Source organism: Neoarius graeffei, chromosome 11, assembly GCF_027579695.1.
Source record: "Neoarius graeffei isolate fNeoGra1 chromosome 11, fNeoGra1.pri, whole genome shotgun sequence".
NCBI lineage: Eukaryota > Metazoa > Chordata > Actinopteri > Siluriformes > Ariidae > Neoarius > Neoarius graeffei.
The window spans coordinates 70,311,719-70,330,418 of record NC_083579.1 but is presented as its reverse complement, the minus strand read 5'-3'; the positions used below and the strand labels follow the sequence as shown (position 1 = coordinate 70,330,418).

The 18,700-nt window shown below is 40.1% G+C and overlaps 1 protein-coding gene across 5 annotated transcripts in view; it reads left to right on the top strand.

Moving 5' to 3' along the window:
* LOC132894609 (peroxidasin) overlaps positions 1-18,700 on the top strand; it is a 300,221-nt gene that overhangs the window by 227,903 nt on the left and 53,618 nt on the right. For all 5 annotated transcript variants that reach the window (XR_009655662.1, XM_060934684.1, XM_060934683.1 and 2 more), the window contains exons 13-15: positions 4,842-4,954; positions 5,086-5,242; positions 12,519-12,627. Coding sequence is in view for 4 of the 5 variants with exons in the window: in XM_060934684.1 (XP_060790667.1) it covers positions 4,842-4,954; positions 5,086-5,242; positions 12,519-12,627 (379 nt within the window). In the remaining variant the exon portion in view is untranslated. The remainder of the gene's footprint in view (positions 1-4,841; positions 4,955-5,085; positions 5,243-12,518; positions 12,628-18,700) is intronic.

The following is an 18,700-nucleotide window of genomic DNA, read 5'->3' as shown; positions in this document are numbered from 1 at the left end:
TGATCCAAAAAGCCATAAATTAATGGAGAATCAATAAGATCAGCCGATTTTCACGGAATCTGCCGAGACTGATCAAGAAGATCCTGAAGGGGTGCGTGACGTCACATGTCTAACAAAGATCCCGGTATCAATTTCGTTCCCGTGTGCAGCAGCGGTTAGACCGGTCTCGGTATGGAATCACGTTTTGGAGAGAATTCTGATCGTGATTGGGATTCTTATATGTTCCGGAGTAAATGGTTATCTTTTTGAGCCTCCAAGACAAGAAACAGATGCCAGTTCACTCAGTTCACGACAGTCCCGCTCACCACCGATAGCGCACCACCAGCCAGAGAGAATTGGAAACGCAGATTGGTTTGTGGATTTTTATTCTAAGCTGGCGGCTGCAAAATATAGGGTAATATTTATATGTCCCTCAATAAATGCAGAAATATAATCTTTAAAACGTACACTTATTCGGTGTAATTATTGAAAGAAAATATGAAGTGGGCGATAACAGGGGAATCGACGAAATGTCAGATCAGATGTCATTTATGAAATAAATAGGTTTCTTTTTTGCTCCAGTAATTCCCATGCGGTCGTTCTGGTGGTGATGAACATGTAATGAATCAGATTTATTATTCGTAGGAAATTGACACAAAATCTGTCCGCTTCGTTTGCACAAACCTCACCCACTGTCGCTTTAGATTAGCGTAATTTCTCGGAAATTCGTGAACTGAGTGTCCTGCTGTATATGGATTTGAACATCCAAACACAGCACAGCACTTTCACATCGTTATTTTTGTAAGATTCCAACAACAATATCCAATTTCAGTGAGTAAACAAGCACGGAGTCAAATGAACCGAAATGACCCAGATAACCGGGGTTCCACGCGTGACGTCATGCGAGATTAGCCGCGATTTATCAATAGTTTTGTTCTTGAAAATAAAAATAGCAAATATTTAATCTTATTTTCCCCCCTGCTTTATTAATTCATTTTGGTCATTACTAATTATATATATTCATTTTAATTTAAAGGATTACAACAAGGCATTACATACACTTTAAGAAATTAAAGGGGAATTCTGCTTTTTCACTCCTACACCCTTTCCTTTATTTTCCTTTGTGAATTAAAAATAACAATAGTTTTAGATACAACTCCAAATATCTCTCCCAGGCCTGTTGTAATCCTCAGTATAATGTTTCTTTTTATTCCTTTCTGTTCATTTTAATGATATACATATTTATTTTTCCGTGACTGCATAGAGTCTGTGTGCTGATTTTCCTGCAAGTCTAATATACATAAACAATAAGATAGAAAGAGGGGATTAGCACCCATTTTTTTTCCTGCCTGAGTTTCATGACTTGTGAATTCACAAGCTAAAATGTGGGTAGATTGTGCACAATATTTAATGGTAACAGCAAAGCTGTATATGCTTTTTGTGGATTTGTGGGGGGGGGAAGAGTTGGGTTAAGAGAGGAAAATGTATAAGATTGACCAGAAATAAATACGGTCACATCAACGTTAGCGGTGTAAGCAAATATGAATAAATTATTTAGAATGAACAGGTAATGTGTTCTCAATGCATACAAATGCAGATGTAAATAGGAGGTACATTTATTCCCATTTTCTAGAAGTACTAGAGGTGTACACAGGGACTGGGAGCCCGTGGTATGCAATTAAAATGTCGTATGAACTGGAGGATTCCTTTTTCATGCGGGTATGAGTGAGCAGTTAGATATGAAGCTCACGGGGAAAAGAAAGCCCATGTGCAGCACAAAGAAATGTATTTACAGCATCCTGAGTAACTGCCTGGTCATGGTGATTCCAATTAAGCTATGGGCTTGTTTATATTTTGGGAACTACAGTGTCTTGCAAAAGTATTCATCCCCCTTGGTGTTTGTCCTGTTTTGTCGTATTACAAGCTGGAATTAAAATGGACTTTTGGAGGGTGAGCACCATTTGATTTACACAGCGTGCCTACCACTTTAAAGGTGTTCATTGTTGTTTTATTGTGACACAAACAATAATTAAGATGAAAAAACAGAAATCTGGAGTGTGAATAGGTATCCCCCCCCAAAGTCAATACTTTGTAGAGCCACCTTTTGCTGCAATTACAGCTGCAAGTCTCTTGGAGTATGTCTCTATTAGCTTAGCACATCTAGCCACTGGGATTTTTACCCATTCCTCAAGGCAAAACTGCTCCAACTCCTTCAAGTTAGATGGGTTGTGTTGGTGTACAGCAATCTTCAAGTTATGCCACAGATTCTCAATTGGATTGAGGTCTGGGCTTTGACTAGGCCATTCCAAGACATTTAAATGTTTCCCTTTAAACCACTCCAGTGTAGCTTTAGCACTATGTTTAGGGTCATTGTCCTGCTGGAACGTGAACCTTCGTCCCAGTCTCAAACGTCTGGCTGACTCAAACAGGTTTTCCTCCAGAACTGCCCTGGATTTAGTGCCATCCATCTTTCCTTCAGTCCTGACCAGCTTTCCTGTCCCTGCAGATGAAAAATATCCCCACAGCATGATGCTGCCACCACCGTGCTTCACTGTAGGAATGGTGTTCTCAGGGTGTTGGGTTTGCACCACACATGGCATTTCCCATGATGGACAAAATTATCAATTTTAGTCTCATCTGACCAGAGAATCTTCTTCCATGTGTTTAGGGAGTCTGCCACATGCTGTTGGGCAAACTCCAAACGTGTTTTCTTAAGCAGTGGCTTTTTTTCTGGCCACTCTTCCATAAAGCCCCACTCTGTGGCGTGTACGGCTTAAAGTGGTCCTATGGACAGATACTCCCATCTCCACTGTGGATCTTTGCAGCTCCTTCAGTGTTATCTTTGGTGTCTTTGTGGCATCTCTGATTAATGCCCTCCTTGCCCGGTCTGTGAGTTTTGGTGGGCGGCGTTTTCTCTTGTCAGGTTTGTAATGGTGCCATATTCTTCCCATTTCGCTATAATGGATTTAATGGTGCTCCGTGGGATATTCAAAGTTTGGGATATTTTTTATAACCCAACCCTGATCTATACTTCTCCACAACTTTTTCTCTGACCTGTTTGGAGGCTCCTTGGTTTTCATGTTGTTTGTTTAGTAGTGTAGCAGAGTCAGGGTCCTTCCAGAACAGGTTGATTTATACAGACGACATGTGACAGATCATGTGACACTTTGATTGCACACAGGTGGATCTTAATCAACTAATTATGTGAGTTATGAAGTGAATTGGTTGGACCAGCTCTTATTTCGGGGTTTCATACGAAAGGGGGTGAATACTTATACACACTCCAGATTTCTGTTTTTTTTTTTCATCTTAATTATTGTTTGTGTCGCATTAAAACAACATTGTGACCCTTTAACCCTTTGGTGACTGACCCCTTGAAAATGGTTCCTCCAGGAACGATGACGTTTCAGTTGTCAAGACAACGGAAAAACTAAAATACAAAAACAGAAAGATACGTCACAGTGCTCTTGTGCACAAAACAAAATGCTCTTGTATTTTAGTTTTTCCATTGTCTTGACAACTGAAACGTCATCATTCCTGGAGGAACCATTTTCAAGGGGTCAGTCACTAAAGGGTTAAAGTGGTAGGCATGTTGTGTAAATCAAATGGTGCTAACCCTCCAAAAATCCATTTTAATTCCAGCTTGTAATGCGACAAAACAAGACAAACACCAAGGGGGATGAATACTTTTGCAAGACACTCTACATAGATTACTAAATCACTAAACATCACAACGGACATAATATCTGCACAACTACGACACACACACATCCATACAGCACACACACTGCAAAAGTAAGCACAGCCTGCATAGTTTGCTGTTTTGTATGATGTAATCATTTAAAAAAAAAAGGCAAATCTAATTAGAACAGAAAAGACAGCCAACAGTGCAATGCAATACAGGGCCACTCCGAACTGACATTTGAAAGCTTTAATCTAAATTATAATCAAGGTTTTGACCAGTTTCCATGTAAATATTACAAAGGGCAGCAAGAATATAAAACAGAATTCCACTTTAAACCATGACCCATGTAAGAGCCAGGTTATTAGACATGATGTCATGGTGTCATTGACCAAACAGTTAGGTATTTATTAAGTGCTATGTGCTTTATTTTACTTTTAACACTTTCTAAGCCGAGAGAGATTCCGTCGGGTTTAAAGGAAGAACCGGGAGTCGAGCCCTCGAGCTCATTTGTCGTTTACGTACAAAGAAGGGCGGAAATTACTTCAACAATGCCCCCGTAAAATCTCAGTGACAGACATGTGGCAGGAGCTCTGTATGAGTCTTAAACCAGCTCTCAAGTGAAATTACAGGCTTATGGGACAGCCCAGGAAAGCACACGGCTTTGTAATTCCCACATGACAAGATGTTTTCTGTGTAGTAACGGTTGTTAACACAAACATCAAAGTGCAGATGCGTAATGCCCGCCTTCGTACACATGTGAGTCTGGGTAGAGTTTCCGCCCCCTTGGGGTTTCCACTATGCAGGTTGGACGTAGTAGGAAAAGCGGTTCAGGAAGATGGAAGCCCACAGGCTTTGTGCTCTGTTTTTTTTTGTGTTGAAGTAGCCAAGAAAGAAAGACTTCTAGAGACTGATGAACTGAGAGTTCTCAATTCTCGTCATTTTTATTCTTTTTTTTTCGAAGCTGAAGTGTTTCCGTCTTAGTTGCAGGTCAGAAGTTTTATTTGTTCTGTAATAATAATAATCATATGAAAAGACATTATGGTTAGATTGCCCAATTGTGTGTAACCCACAGTCGTGTGAGAATGAGTTTGCCTTTTTAAATCTGTGTTTGTTGCATATGATTCACCGTGGACGCCTGACGAAATGTAATCATTAACACATGTTTTTAAATCATCAGTAACGCCTGTTTTCACAAATGCTCCAAGGGACATGACTGTGGAGTCTGGTAATGATGTCCAGATTCCATGCAGCGCTCATGGAGAGCCCACGCCTGTCATCACCTGGAACAAGGTGAGCTCTGATCCCTGCTGCTATGACACTTAGACGCTTTTGACCAAACCTCTTGCCTTTCATCTTGTGCTCTTTCTCATTGTTTTCTCTCTCTCTCTCTCTCTCTCTCTCTCTCTCTGGGTGATGTGCAGGACGGTGTTCAGGTGACAGAGAGCGGGAAGTTTCACCTGAACCCTGATGGTTATCTGAAGGTGAATGATGTGGGTCTTGCTGATGGGGGGCGTTACGAGTGTGTGGCTCGTAACTCCATCGGATACTCATCCGCTAGCATGGTGCTAACTGTACAAGGTATGAAAAGAGTTTCAGTTTTCAGGGGATACTGTTTTTTTTTTTTTTTTTTTAACCTCTGTCCGTCCGTCCATATCTCCATCCATCCGAAACACCCTTTTTCTCAGCAACCATAAACCAGACACTGCAAAAAATTTAAAACTGAATTTGAGGAGAAAATTACTTCATACTCGTGAAATTATCTTGCTGCATGGACAGATATTATTTTTTTACTTGACAAGACATCTTAGAATAAGTTGTTCACGATCTCGAACTAGGTTTAATAATCTCAGAATTGGTGTCTTGTATTCTTCTAATAGGAAATGCTAGATATATATATACCGGTATATGTTATTTACCAGCTGGGAGGTCCGTATGGTGAAATACCGTGACCGAGGTCTTGAAAGTACTGAGCGAGGCCCTCTGGGCTGAGGTCAGTATTCAAGCCCGAGGTCACGGTATTTCACCATACGGACCGACCTTAAGCTGGTAAATAATATATTAATTTTTTTCTTTACCAAATTCTAACAGAAAACGAGAGCGCCCGAAAGGGAAAACCGAGCCGAGCAGCCATTTTGAATCCTCATTCACGGCTGTAATGCAAATTGCTTCCTCCTCGGTATACAAGTGCACTTCCATGGCAGGAAAAAAAACTACATTTTGCTGCCTATGTAGTCCCCTATTTATACAAATAGGAGTCATTCAGGATTCAGCCATGTTTTTGCTCGGCGTTAACAAGTTAGAGGTTTTTAGCTTTCTCCTGAAATGTTTTCTTTTATTTCTTCTTCCTCAGGGTAGTAAAACTCGCTTTCGCTGTGAAGACTGTCGTTATCGCTATCCATGCTGCAAAATTAATGCTATTTTGAATCCTCATTCACGGCTGTAATGCAAATGGCTTCCTCCTCGGTATACAAGTGCACTTCCATGGCAGGAAAAAAAACTACATTTTGCCACCTATGTAGTCCCCTATTTATACAGGATTCAGCCATGTTTTTGTTCGGCGTTAGCAACAGTTAAAACTGGTAGTAAAACTCGCTTTCGCTATGAAGACTGTCGTTATCGCTGTCCATGCTGTAACAGTGTTCGTACAGGTCCTTAAAGTCCATAAAAGTCCTAAAAAAATGAATTTGTAAAACTAAGTACTTAATTATCCATAAAATTGATGAAAATCCGTTAAAGTCAATAAAAGTCCTTAAAAATCAGGTTTTTTTTTTTTCGTCTCCCTTCTAATAACACATTTTTAATTTCCGAAAACGCTGTTCCCGCTGCCCCGATTCGCGCAAACGACCCTGTTTCACAGGCGAACTGCACTAGCGGTCAGGGGCTGAACAAAGTGTATAGTGGCGACCCCTGGTGTCTGCTTTTGAGAATAGCCCGGAACCACGTGGCGCTGTTCGGGATCAGTCCCGAACAGGGTCACGTGACTACTTCGTATCAGCTCGGTCGCCCGCCATTGATGCGTATTAATGGAAACATGGATTAACAAAACATACGACTTTCAATCTGTCTACATCGCTATTCAACAAGGTCATCGACCCGAATACCTTTTCAAAATTTCTTTTCATATTCATTTTCCAGTTGAGGTCTTTGTCATGACATTATGAAGGGTTGGTGCTTTGCAGGGTATTGATTCATTAGTAAAACATTCAAAGGTATGCCTGTTTGTTCTGTAGATGAATAGTTCAGCCTTCATAACTCTGTGTGGTTTCCCTGCTGTTGGTGCCGTTTTCTGTGGGATATCTCAGTGAAACAAAGAATTTAATTCTGAATATTAAATGGATAATTAGTCAAATTTAGTAAAACAGTATGCATATTATGCAAGGTCTCATGAAAGATGCCACTGCGCGAAGATAATGACGTACTGCAGCTGGATGTTTTTTATTTGTAATTGTGTTGTGTTATATGTGGCTAAGGCATCATGGGTGGCCCAGAAAGGTCAGCTGCCACATGACTATGGATTGTGTCTTTAACCTTGAGATATGCTTTGAAGTTCTTATGTTTTAAGCTATAACATGTATAGAAACATGCAGACTCATTAGAAAATTTATTCCATAACATAAGAATAGCAAGGGGGGGGGGGGGGGGGGGGGGTTCTGGGCCACCCTGTGTCAATTTAATACTTTTAGTTTCAATTGTTCCTGAACAAAATGAAAATCTTGTGAAATAAATTTTACTCTAAATGGAATGTTCTTTATATTTTTTATTTTTAGCCACTAACCATTTCCTCACCCACCGTTGAGGTTTTCTTAAAATCGTTTTAAATATCAGACATATCAGGAATTGCTGCACTTGTTGCAAGATTTGGTCAAGAAAAGTCCTTTAAGAGTCATAAAGAAAACAAGCAGACGAAGTGTGGGAAAACAAGCAAGTGATTGTTACAATAGGCAATTTCACGCCAGTGATATTCAGTTTTGGTCATTGGGTCCTTAAAAAAATGAAAATTGGTCCTTAAAAGTCATTAAAAGTCATTAAAAAAGAAGCCTGAAAAACTGTGGGAACCCTGTGTAAAATTAATGCTATTCTCCTGAGAAATGCGAAAATAAACGTTGACAAAAATTGCTACTATGTTTGTTGTTGTTGTGAACCGTAAGATACAGTACAGACCCGCTCGCCAGCCAATCAGAGTGCAGGATTTGATGGAAACCAGACCACGAAAAAAATAATTTCAACTATTTTCAAGATATTTTCACTTGCTAAGATATCATTTTGGCGGCACGGTGGTGTAGTGGTTAGCGCTGTCGCCTCACAGCAAGAAGGTCCTGGGTTCGAGCCCCGTGGCCGGCGAGGGCCTTTCTGTGTGGAGTTTGCATGTTCTCCCCGTGTCCGCGTGGGTTTCCTCCGGGTGCTCCGGTTTCCCCCACAGTCCAAAGACATGCAGGTTAGGTTAACTGGTGACTCTAAATTGAGCGTAGGTGTGAATGTGAGTGTGAATGGTTGTCTGTGTCTATGTGTCAGCCCTGTGACGACCTGGCGACTTGTCCAGGGTGTACCCCGCCTTTCGCCCGTAGTCAGCTGGGATAGGCTCCAGCTTGCCTGCGACCCTGTAGAAGGATAAAGCGGCTAGAGATAATGAGATGAGATGAGAAGATATCATTTTTTGCAGTGTAGCCACTTGGTACTTGGTACCAAACTTCAGCTTGGGGTTCTATACCGTGTGCACCGTTTTCAGGTCCGTCGCACATCGACTTCCTGTTTACCGACTGAATGTATTTACGAAACATATAGCGTGGATTTAAAAAATTTTCCTAACACTTTTCTCAGCAACTACAAATCACAACTGCTTGATATTTGGTACCAAACTTCAGCTTGGGGTTCTATACCGTGTGTACCGTTTTCAGGTCTGTCGCACATCGATTTCCTGTTTACCGACTGAATGTATTTACGAAACACACAGCGTGGATTTTGACGCTATTTCAAGAAGCAGAATGCTATTTCAAAATGACGGTTTACCAGGATGCTATTTGAAATCCCTGGGGAGAGACACGGCTCTTTACTTACTCGTTTCAGGGTTCATTATTTGTTGAAGTCAACATTCATAATACCGTAAGTGTCCTTTTCCTTCGGTCGCTTGCATTCTCACAGTTGATCTTGTTTTATTAGCTTGTTGGAATCGTATTCATCTATTTTATATCTGTCATATTTATTTAAGTACTTTGGAATCCTTTCTTAAGTCAGGGAAAAGTATGATTGGGTGTGCGATAGTAGGAGAATAATCACATCAAGGTGGTGTGAGTTTTGAAAGAACAGTGCAATATAATTTTTATTTGTTTATAGTTACACTTAATGTTATATAATGTCTGTGAAATATTTACTTCCTGATATCACTTATGTTATGACAGAAATAAAAAATCAGACCGGCGTCTTTTTTTAATCTCTCTTTTAGAATGCATCAGCCAAAAATGAAGCGTGTTATGTTACCAAGGAACTGTTAAACTCTTCATCTTGAAGAGTTTCCCATGTCAGATAACTTCGTTGCAACTTTCACTCACAATATCCACAATTATGCACATTTTGAAATGTGTTACTGTAGAGAAGCCACTATACAAATCCCTCTGAAGGAGTTCTTACTATAGAAATGACAACATATCAGATTGAGTATGTTAATATAAACCAGTAATTTGCCTTGCAGCCGATATTATTGTTCAGATTCGAGAATTCAACAGCTCTGTGGTATAATTCAGAGTTATTCCACGAAATCAAGTCGTACACGAGCTGATAGCCGATGAGGTGTGTAGCGCCGAGTTGGCTATAATCCACGTACGATGAGATTGAGCGGAATAACTTTTATTATCTTCACATTCACTGGATTTTGAGAAACGGAGCATTTTATTTTAATTTTTTGCAAATTTGATAAATAAATACTTTATACAAAACGTCCGACAAAATCATTTAATATTTTGATAGCTGCACGAATTGACCTTAGTGGGTTTTTTTTGGTAGGAAGTGCCGTCTCGCTGTCGTGACGAGGTATAGAACAGCTTTAGACATTTATTTAATTCTTCCTTGGACATTTCAGTTATATAATTTTGAAACTTCTTTGAGCTTTTGAACCAGTGTAAAAAAATTCAACAAATTTTAATGCTTAAAGGTCGACTGCCTTTCGGGTTTTTCAAGTGTAGGTCATAAAAAGAATTTTCCTCAACGCCCAATTATTTTTGTTTAATGGACCGAATGATACTAAATTCGAATCCCAAGGTTGCTGTCCCAGTGGAAGGGGGATGGGCGGTGGGGCCAATGCATGTGTGCGTACGTATTTATTTATTTATTTATTTATTTATTTATTGAGGTTGCTTGTTTCTGTGCCAAAGCTTTTTCAAACCTCAGTCAGCTGATGAAGTGGTCTGAAGTGGTCTGGAAAAGAGTAAATTAGCCCCGGCATGGCCTGAGCTGGCTGGCACTCAGTTCTTGACCCCTCGTGTTAGTGTAAGATCCGATCTGTCTGAGGGCTTCATGGGAATGAAAAGCAATCGGCATACTGTTCATAAGCAGCCACAGCTTTTGCAAGTGATGTCAGAGGATGTTTTCACTGTCGGGATGTGGAAAGTATGGCTGGCATTTCCACTTCCAGTGAAGGAACAGCCAGGCATGAAGAATATTATTGCAGTATTTCTGCATGGTCTGCGTCCATAAATCCAATTACTGACACTTTAATATAGGGAAATTGAATTAATGTGGTAACTGGAAAAACCACTACGAATTCACTGAACATGTGTTCTGTCTGTATTAAAGCTGTACTGCCTTTCAGACTTTTTCAAGTGGAGGTCATAAAACGAATTTTCAGTTATTTCTGTTTAGTGACCGAAAGCTACTGAATTTGAATCACAGACTTCCAATTTTATTAGTTTTTAAAAAATAGAACAATTAATGAATTTAGAGCCATGTGGCCCAAAATTCTCCGCTATTTTTTTCTGCTTCACCATGACCCAATTCAAGATACTACGTCATGCATCATGTGGTGGGCTTTCCCCGTTTGCGCAAGGCATTGTGGGATACAAATTTGAAACAGGAGAGAAAAATGGAGGACGTGAGTGTGCGAATGAAACGTGAAAGAGCGACTACAGTAACGGAAAGCGAGAAGAAAAGACGTTATGTTCTACGCGAAGGAAAGGAAACGCAGGACCAAACTAATAAATATCGGCGCTCAGCGAGCACCTCGGTGTGATCAGCTGTTCGTTTAGCGACAGAATGATGGAACTGTCAGTGCACGCTCAAAGGTAAACTCACCAGAACTTTTTTTTTATTTTATTTCTTTTTCTATTTTCATTTATTTATTTATTTTTCTGTGTGTTTGTGTAGTTTGATGTTTGTTTGAAGGTTTTGTCCACCGGTTGCGGTGTAGCTCCGGACCTAGTTTTGGGCATCGGTTCCCTCCAGGCCTTGGTTCACTGTGGGTGATGCCTGTGCTCCCAGCTGTGGACTGCAGTGAGCTCGTTGCTCATTTTGACATTGTGGTTGTCCAGCGCTCTGTGCCTTAATGCTTGGCGTGATGTTCCGAGCGATGTTGCTCGGTGGTGTCGCGGTGGCTGTGCAGGCGGTTTGGACACACCAGCGCTCTGCGTGGCGGAGCTTCTCTGCTCGCTTTGTGGATCCACGGCGTGGTGTTCGAGCGATGTTGCTGACGGCGTCACGGCGGCAGTGCTGGAGATGTGGGACTCGTTTTCGTGCGCCTTTTGGTGGGACTGTGGCTGCTACACCATGGGAATTACATCCTGACCCCTACTCGGTGGACTTTTTACTTTTTAAAAAAAAAAAATATTTATTTATTTATAATTTTTTTCCCCTTGTCTATAATTGTAAAGCGTCCTTCGGTTTCTTGAAAGGCGCTATATAAATTTAACTTATTATTATTTATTATTTTATTAAACCTGCGCATGCACGCGCACACACACACACGGACTTCCTCTGTCTTCCTTCTTGACTGCGCGAAGCGAGCGATTTCATGCACATTATTTGCTTTAATCCCCTCAAATTAAATAACTTCCCAGCCACCGAATGGCCTGATATGTTGTGAGATATTACAGAAATAAACATATATCACAACGACCAAATTTCAGAGGGAACTAAATTTCACCGATTTTATGAAATCGAAAGGCCGTCTAGCTTTATAGATGAAGAATGCAAACAAACCGGCGAAACGACAGGAGCAATTTGTGAAAAATGCTATAATAATAATAATAATTCTTGAAATTTTTTTTTTAAAAAGGTACGTTCTTACGATCAAATACTTTCATTCCATACTTTATTGCTTTTTTGTATTTTGTTTTCGAGTAGAGTTTTTATTTCGTCCTCGGTTGGTTCGGCAACACGCGCCGCCATTTTGTTTTTCTCTACTCGCGGTATATGAGCTGATAGCCTAGTAGTAGAGTAGCCAATCAGAGCGCGCGATTGCTCATATCCAGTGAATGTGGATAGTACGAAGTGTTTTATTTCAAATGATATCCGAGGTTATTCTCGGAAAAAAAACCCAGCCTTGAGATTTAATAATTCACATTGCTATTATCTAAACCACTCTTGGATGAACTTCTGCCATTAGACAGGTGCTATTCCAGATCTGTTTTGTTTTATATATTTTTCAGGCTGTAGCGCATATGGCATGAATCATTCCTACAAAATAAAAGCATTGAGTATATCAAACACCTGAAGAACCTCTTCGTGTGCTAATAGTGCAGGGGAGTCGAGACAGCAGTTTTCTTTCAGGCTCACCTAACAGGGAGTAGTTTTCTCAGTGGATTCTTATCTCCTCCAGTCTCACAGTACGTTTTGTGTGGCTCATAAGTTTTATCTTTTTCTTCTTCAGTGCCACAGGTAAGCAGAGAGGGAGATCCGTTTGTCTCGACGTCGATCGAGGAGGCCATCCGCAGCGTAGACAGCGCCATAGACTCCACCAGGAGGCACCTCTTTGATGGGTGAGCACCGCATTGTTCCTGATATCTCGTCACTTAGGCATATCAAAACACCCCCCCCATGAGTCATGCTCGTGTAATGCTTGAGGAGTTTATATTGGCCTATAGTCGGTCTCACTGTTGTGTTAGGAAAGCTGCAGTTTAAACTCTGTCAGCTGCTGCGCGGCAGAAGGCAATGCCAGCCTGTACAGGAACATGTGCAGTGTTTGTGTGTTTAAGGAAATGACCGCTGAAGGTTTATTTAAGTCATTTAGTGCACTGTTTTGGAGAGCTAGCTGCCAAAGTAACTGCCAAAGAAATATAAACAGCATGAATACATAAAGAACACAAGCTCAACAGTACAAGTCAGGAAGTATCAAGCAGACAAAAGACAGATTAGATTTGATTTCGTCGCCGTCATGACTAGGGGTGTAAACTTCAGGTTTCCGCAGAACAAGATACGATTCTGAAGAGAAATGAAAGACTGAATGCTTTTTGATGATAAACCTGATTATTTTTTTCGCGGTCCAAATCCTGCGCTCTGATTGGCTAGTGAGTGGGACCCCAGTTACGGACCCCAGTTACGGACCCCAGGTACGGACCTCTGGCGACTCGCTCATTCACAACAACAACAAACAGAGTCGCATTTTTTGTCAACATTTATCTTTTATTTATAATATCAAAAATCTTATAAATTTTTGCCAACATTTCTCAGAATAGCATTAATTTTACAGCATGGATAGCGATAACGACAGTGTTCACAGCGAAAGCGAGTTTTACTACCCTGAGGAAGAAGAAATAAAAGAAAACATTTCGGGAGAAAGCTAAGGCCATTATTAAAAATTGTTCTGTTTCCGGTCCACCGGCCGGGTGAGTGCCGTTTGTGCGGTTGAATTTTTATTTTTAACGCCGTTTTTTCGAGATTTTTTTCGGGTTCGTAAATCTAAAATCGAACTTGACATTTCCGCATTCCCAGGGCTTTCCACTAAGGCTCATACTAGCCAGCCATGACAAATAAGTAGCCAGCCGGGGGGGGAGGCGGAGTAAACACAAAATAAACTCCTGTGCATGCAGTTCCCAGGATTAAATGTATTCTCCACAGACCATTTATTTATTCACTTTACTCAAATACAAAGTAAAATGGCAGTAAATCTTCTTTCTTTTCTTGCGTATTGCATCATGAGGCGTTCCTGGCTTGTAAATCTCTTATTTTCGGTGCATGACACATTCACGCAACTGAGCATGCTATGAATTAACAACGACAACGGTCTGCAGTGGGGCTACACAATTACACACTCAGCCAACATTTCTCCATTTGTGTATGAAAATACACTCCAACCACTCAGTTTGGTTTCATTTACAACCAACGGTGTCTTTTGATGCCAGCACGTAATTGAACGAGAGAAGACTGGTTTACCGGAGACAAAATAAGCGTTATCTCTGCTTCTGTTCCCTCCGACACACTACTGCCTCCGCCGAGTGCTCGCGCACACCGCATGTCGTGGCCGCGGATGAGTTACTCTCCCTTGATCAACGAAGTCGGCGGGGAATTTGTGGTTATTATCGGTACAAACAGCGCGAATCACAACTTAAATGAGTGCGGTTCAGTTTGACATTATTGTCAGTCCGTTAGATAAACATTTAATTTTATTAAAATCGAAAATTAATATTTAGAGCCTGTGGGCTACAAAAATAATAGTCATTAAAGTAGCCGGCTGGACTTAATTGTGTAGTCGGCTGTATGGCCGGCAGCCGGCGCTTGTGGAAAGCCCTGCATTCCGCGCAGAATATAGAATGGAATCAGCTCTGCGCATGCGCCGTGCGTCACAAAAAAATGGCAGCCACCATGAAGGAAGGAGATCCGGAGTTTTCAAACATTTGCTGAAGTGTGAAATCGCAAAATGGTATTCTAGCGAACAACAAAATAGTAAAGATTCAGAAAAACAAATCATTCAGTGATCATTTTAATAGTGTAATTTCATCCGAACTAGGCCTAACGCTCGATTTAGAACTACAAAAAGTCCGTGTGTCGGACATTTTAAGTACCTTTGTGAAAGTTTTGCAAATGTTGCAGTCAGCATTTAAAATGCTAACTTAAAGTTTTTGTACAAGTTTCAGTTGATTAAACTGTCATATTTTATTAAATGTGTCTGCTTTTGTAATAAAAAAAGTACTGAAAGAAAAAGCAAACACAGCATTGCAATTTCTTATCCATCCATATATAAAAAAAAAAATCCCTCCCTCCCGACTGAAAATTTTTTTGCTCACCCGGTGGACAGGAAACGGATTTTTTTTAAGGATGGCCTAAATACCTGTAATTTGCTAACGCCGAGCAAAAACATGGCTGAATCCTGAATGACTCCTATTTGTATAAATAGGGGACTACATAGGCGGCGAAATGTAGTTTTTTTTTTTCCCTGCCATGGAAGTGCACTTGTATACCGAGGAGGAAGCCATTTGCATTACAGCCGTGAATGAGGATTCAAAATGGCTGCTCGGCTCGGTTTTCCCTTTCGGGCGCTCTCGTTTTCTGTTAGAATTTGGTAAAGAAAAAAATAAATATATTATTTACCAGCTTAAGGTCGGTCCGTATGGTGAAATACCGTGACCTCGGCCCAGAGGGCCTCGCTCAGTACTTTCAAGACCTCGGTCACGGTATTTCACGATACAGACCTTCCAGCTGGTAAATAACATATATATCTCATCTCATCTCATTATCTCTAGCTGCTTTCTCCTGTTCTACAGGGTCGCAGGCAAGCTGGAGCCTATCCCAGCTGACTACGGGCGAAAGGCGGGGTACACCCTGGACAAGTCGCCAGGTCATCACAGGGCTGACACATAGACACAGACAACCATTCACACTCACATTCACACCTACGCTCAATTTAGAGTCACCAGTTAACCTAACCTGCATGTCTTTGGACTGTGGGGGAAACCGGAGCACCCGGAGGAAACCCACGCGGACACGGGGAGAACATGCAAACTCCACACAGAAAGGCCCTCGCCGGCCACGGGGCTCGAACCCGGACCTTCTTTCTGTGAGGCGACAGCGTTAACCACTACACCACCGTGCCGCCTAACATATATATATATCTTCTACGAAAAAATTAAATATGCTATATGTTCACGTATGATAAATTATGATTTTGATTCAATATTTAAAACTAAATCGATTTCGATTTCATAAAATTGGTGAGATTTAGTTCCCTCTGAAATTTGGTCGTTGTGATATATGTTTATTTCTGGGCTAAGATTTGCTCAGGGTGCCATTATATATATATATAAATGGATCATTTTAATACAAGTAATGTGACACACAAGCATATTTTATATCATTATATACATATATGGTTACATTATGCATATTTCCAGAAGCGATGAGTTGCAGAAAGCTGTAGTTTGTTTTACTTCAGATCTGAAAAGTCTCTTTCTGACCCACTAAGGCTTACATTTTCATATCACATTTGACCAAGTGATAATTTGTTGTAAATATAAAAGCCAGTATATTACAGAAATCACTGATATTTATTAAATATGGGATTTAATATGCAGATTTTTTTTTTCGCGGTCTGGTTTCCATCAAATCCTGCGCTCTGATTGGCTGGCGAGCGGGTCTGTATCCTACGATACGGACCCCAGTTACGGACCTCTGGCGACTCGCTCGTTCACAACAACAACAAACATAGTAGCAATTTTCTGTCAACATTTATTTTCACATTTCTCAGGAGAATAGCATTAATTTTACATCATGGATAGCGATAGCGACAGTGTTCACAGCGAAAGCAAGTTTTACTACCCTGAGGAAGAAGAAATAAAAGAAAACATTTCAGGAGAAAGCTAAAAACCTCTAACTGTTGCTAACGCCGAGCAAAAACATGGCTGAATCCTGAATGACTCAATTTTGTATAAATAGGGGACTACATAGGCGGCAAAATGTAGCTTTTTTTCCTGCCATGGAAGTGCACTTGTATACCGAGGAGGAAGCCATTTGCATTACAGCCGTGAATGAGGATTCAAAATGGCGGCTCGGCTCGGTTTTCCCTTTCGGGCGCTCTCGTTTTCTGTTAGAATTTGGTAAAGAAAAAAATAAATATATTATTTACCAGCTTAAGGTCGATCCGTATGGTGAAATACCCTGACCTCGGCCCAGAGGGCCTCGCTCAGTACTTTCAAGACCTCGGTCACGGTATTTCACCATACGGACCTCCCAGCTGGTAAATAACATATATGTATTATTAATTATTATTATTATTTTCACAGGTGTTGCTAGTTGGTAGTTGAACCATCGATCATGAAAACCTCATCTGTATATTTATAACCCAAATGTCACATTTCTTTTTTTTTTTAATTGTAGCTTTTCAAAATAAAGCGGTAAACTAAAATTTAGCAGCATTTCAGTAAAATGTAGGTTTCATTTATATGAGGAAGTGCATTAAAAACGATGGAATGCAAGTTCTCTGGACAGCGTTCAAAAATGTACAAAAAGTACATAAATGCAGCAAAAGGATATTTCCGTAACATTTATGTCACGTCCGTCCACTTTGTTTTCCTTTGTTTTGTTCCTGATTTTTCTTTTTTAATTTTGGATTTACTGCATTAATATTTGAACTTAGGAACACAACTAAATACAGTAGGTATAAGTTTATTACTAATATTGTAATGGTGGTGACGTATTTGACATGTGTAATGGAATAATCATCCATTGTCATGTCCGTCCACCAATTTTTATAATTTCTTTCAATGTCCTTTATAGTTCAGTTGAAGATATCCAAATAAGTAATATTAGTCAAAGACAGTGCCTGTTCATAAAAAATGTCTACAATATTCTCAAACTATGGATGACACGTATTATGCAAATAGAATATTGAATTTGCTGTCTGCCAGTTGATAGTGATGGTGTTATTGTAGGGAAAATTCAATAGAACTTAATACCTAAAGGAATTTTGTGTTAATGGTAAATTATAAATGATATATCTAGTATCTTTTATCATTTCCATGCATGAAAGAGAGAATATGTGGTACTTTTACTATCTGATGGTTTAGTCAATTAATCTGTCACGTCCGTCCACCAATTTTAGGCCAGTTAAAATATCTGTGTAAGGAAAAATGTCAGTCATTGATCATTAGTAGAACAGTGGTATACTATTTCTTATTATCTCTAATAGATATTTTTGTTACAGAATGTGACTAAAGTCTAAATTATGGGAAAAACAGAGGAGAAAAGACGTAAAGCGGCTGAAAAGAAAGCAAGGTGGAGAATGAAAATTAAAAACTGCCAACAATATCAAAGTATTAAAAGAAAAGACAGAGCAAGGAAGCAAAAAGAACGTCAAAAGCAACTTACGAAATCACAGTTGGAGCAACGGAGAGAAAAAGACAGAATGCGGCAACAAAAGCATAGAAACAACTAACTTAATGAATGTGAAAAAATCTTTCAAATAATATTAAAAACAAGTCTTCAAACCAATGTAGCTGGCTCCCCTAATATAGTTTCTTGTTCTTATCCAATGATATCATATAGCACAGAGCTCAATTTCATTCTAAATATACTGTAAGCACCTTAATATACAGCGCCCTCCACAATTATTGGCACCCCTCGTTAAGATATGTTCTTAGGCTTCTAATAAATTCATTTTTTTTTTAAATAAAATAGGACAACAATGCAAAAAAAGAGAAAAATCCAACCTTTAATTCAAGTGCATTTATTCAGTGTGAAAAAATCCCACATTAAGAAATTATTTTACGTGAAATCATGTGTGCCACAATTATTGGCACCCCTGATGTTAATACTATGTACAACTCCCTTTTGCCAACAAGACAGCGCTTAATATTCTCCTATAACATTTCACAAGATGGGAGAATACAGAGAGAGGGATCTTCGATCATTCCTCTTTGCACAATCTCTCTAAATCATCCAGAGTCCTGGGTCCTCTCCTATGCACTCTCCTCTTCAGCTCACCCCACAGGTTTTCAACTGGGTTGAGGTCTGGGGACTGAGATGGCCATGGGAGGAGTGTGATTTTGTGTCTGGTGAACCATTTTTGTGTAGATTTGGCCACATGTTTAGGCTCATTATCTTGCTGAAAGACCCAGTGAC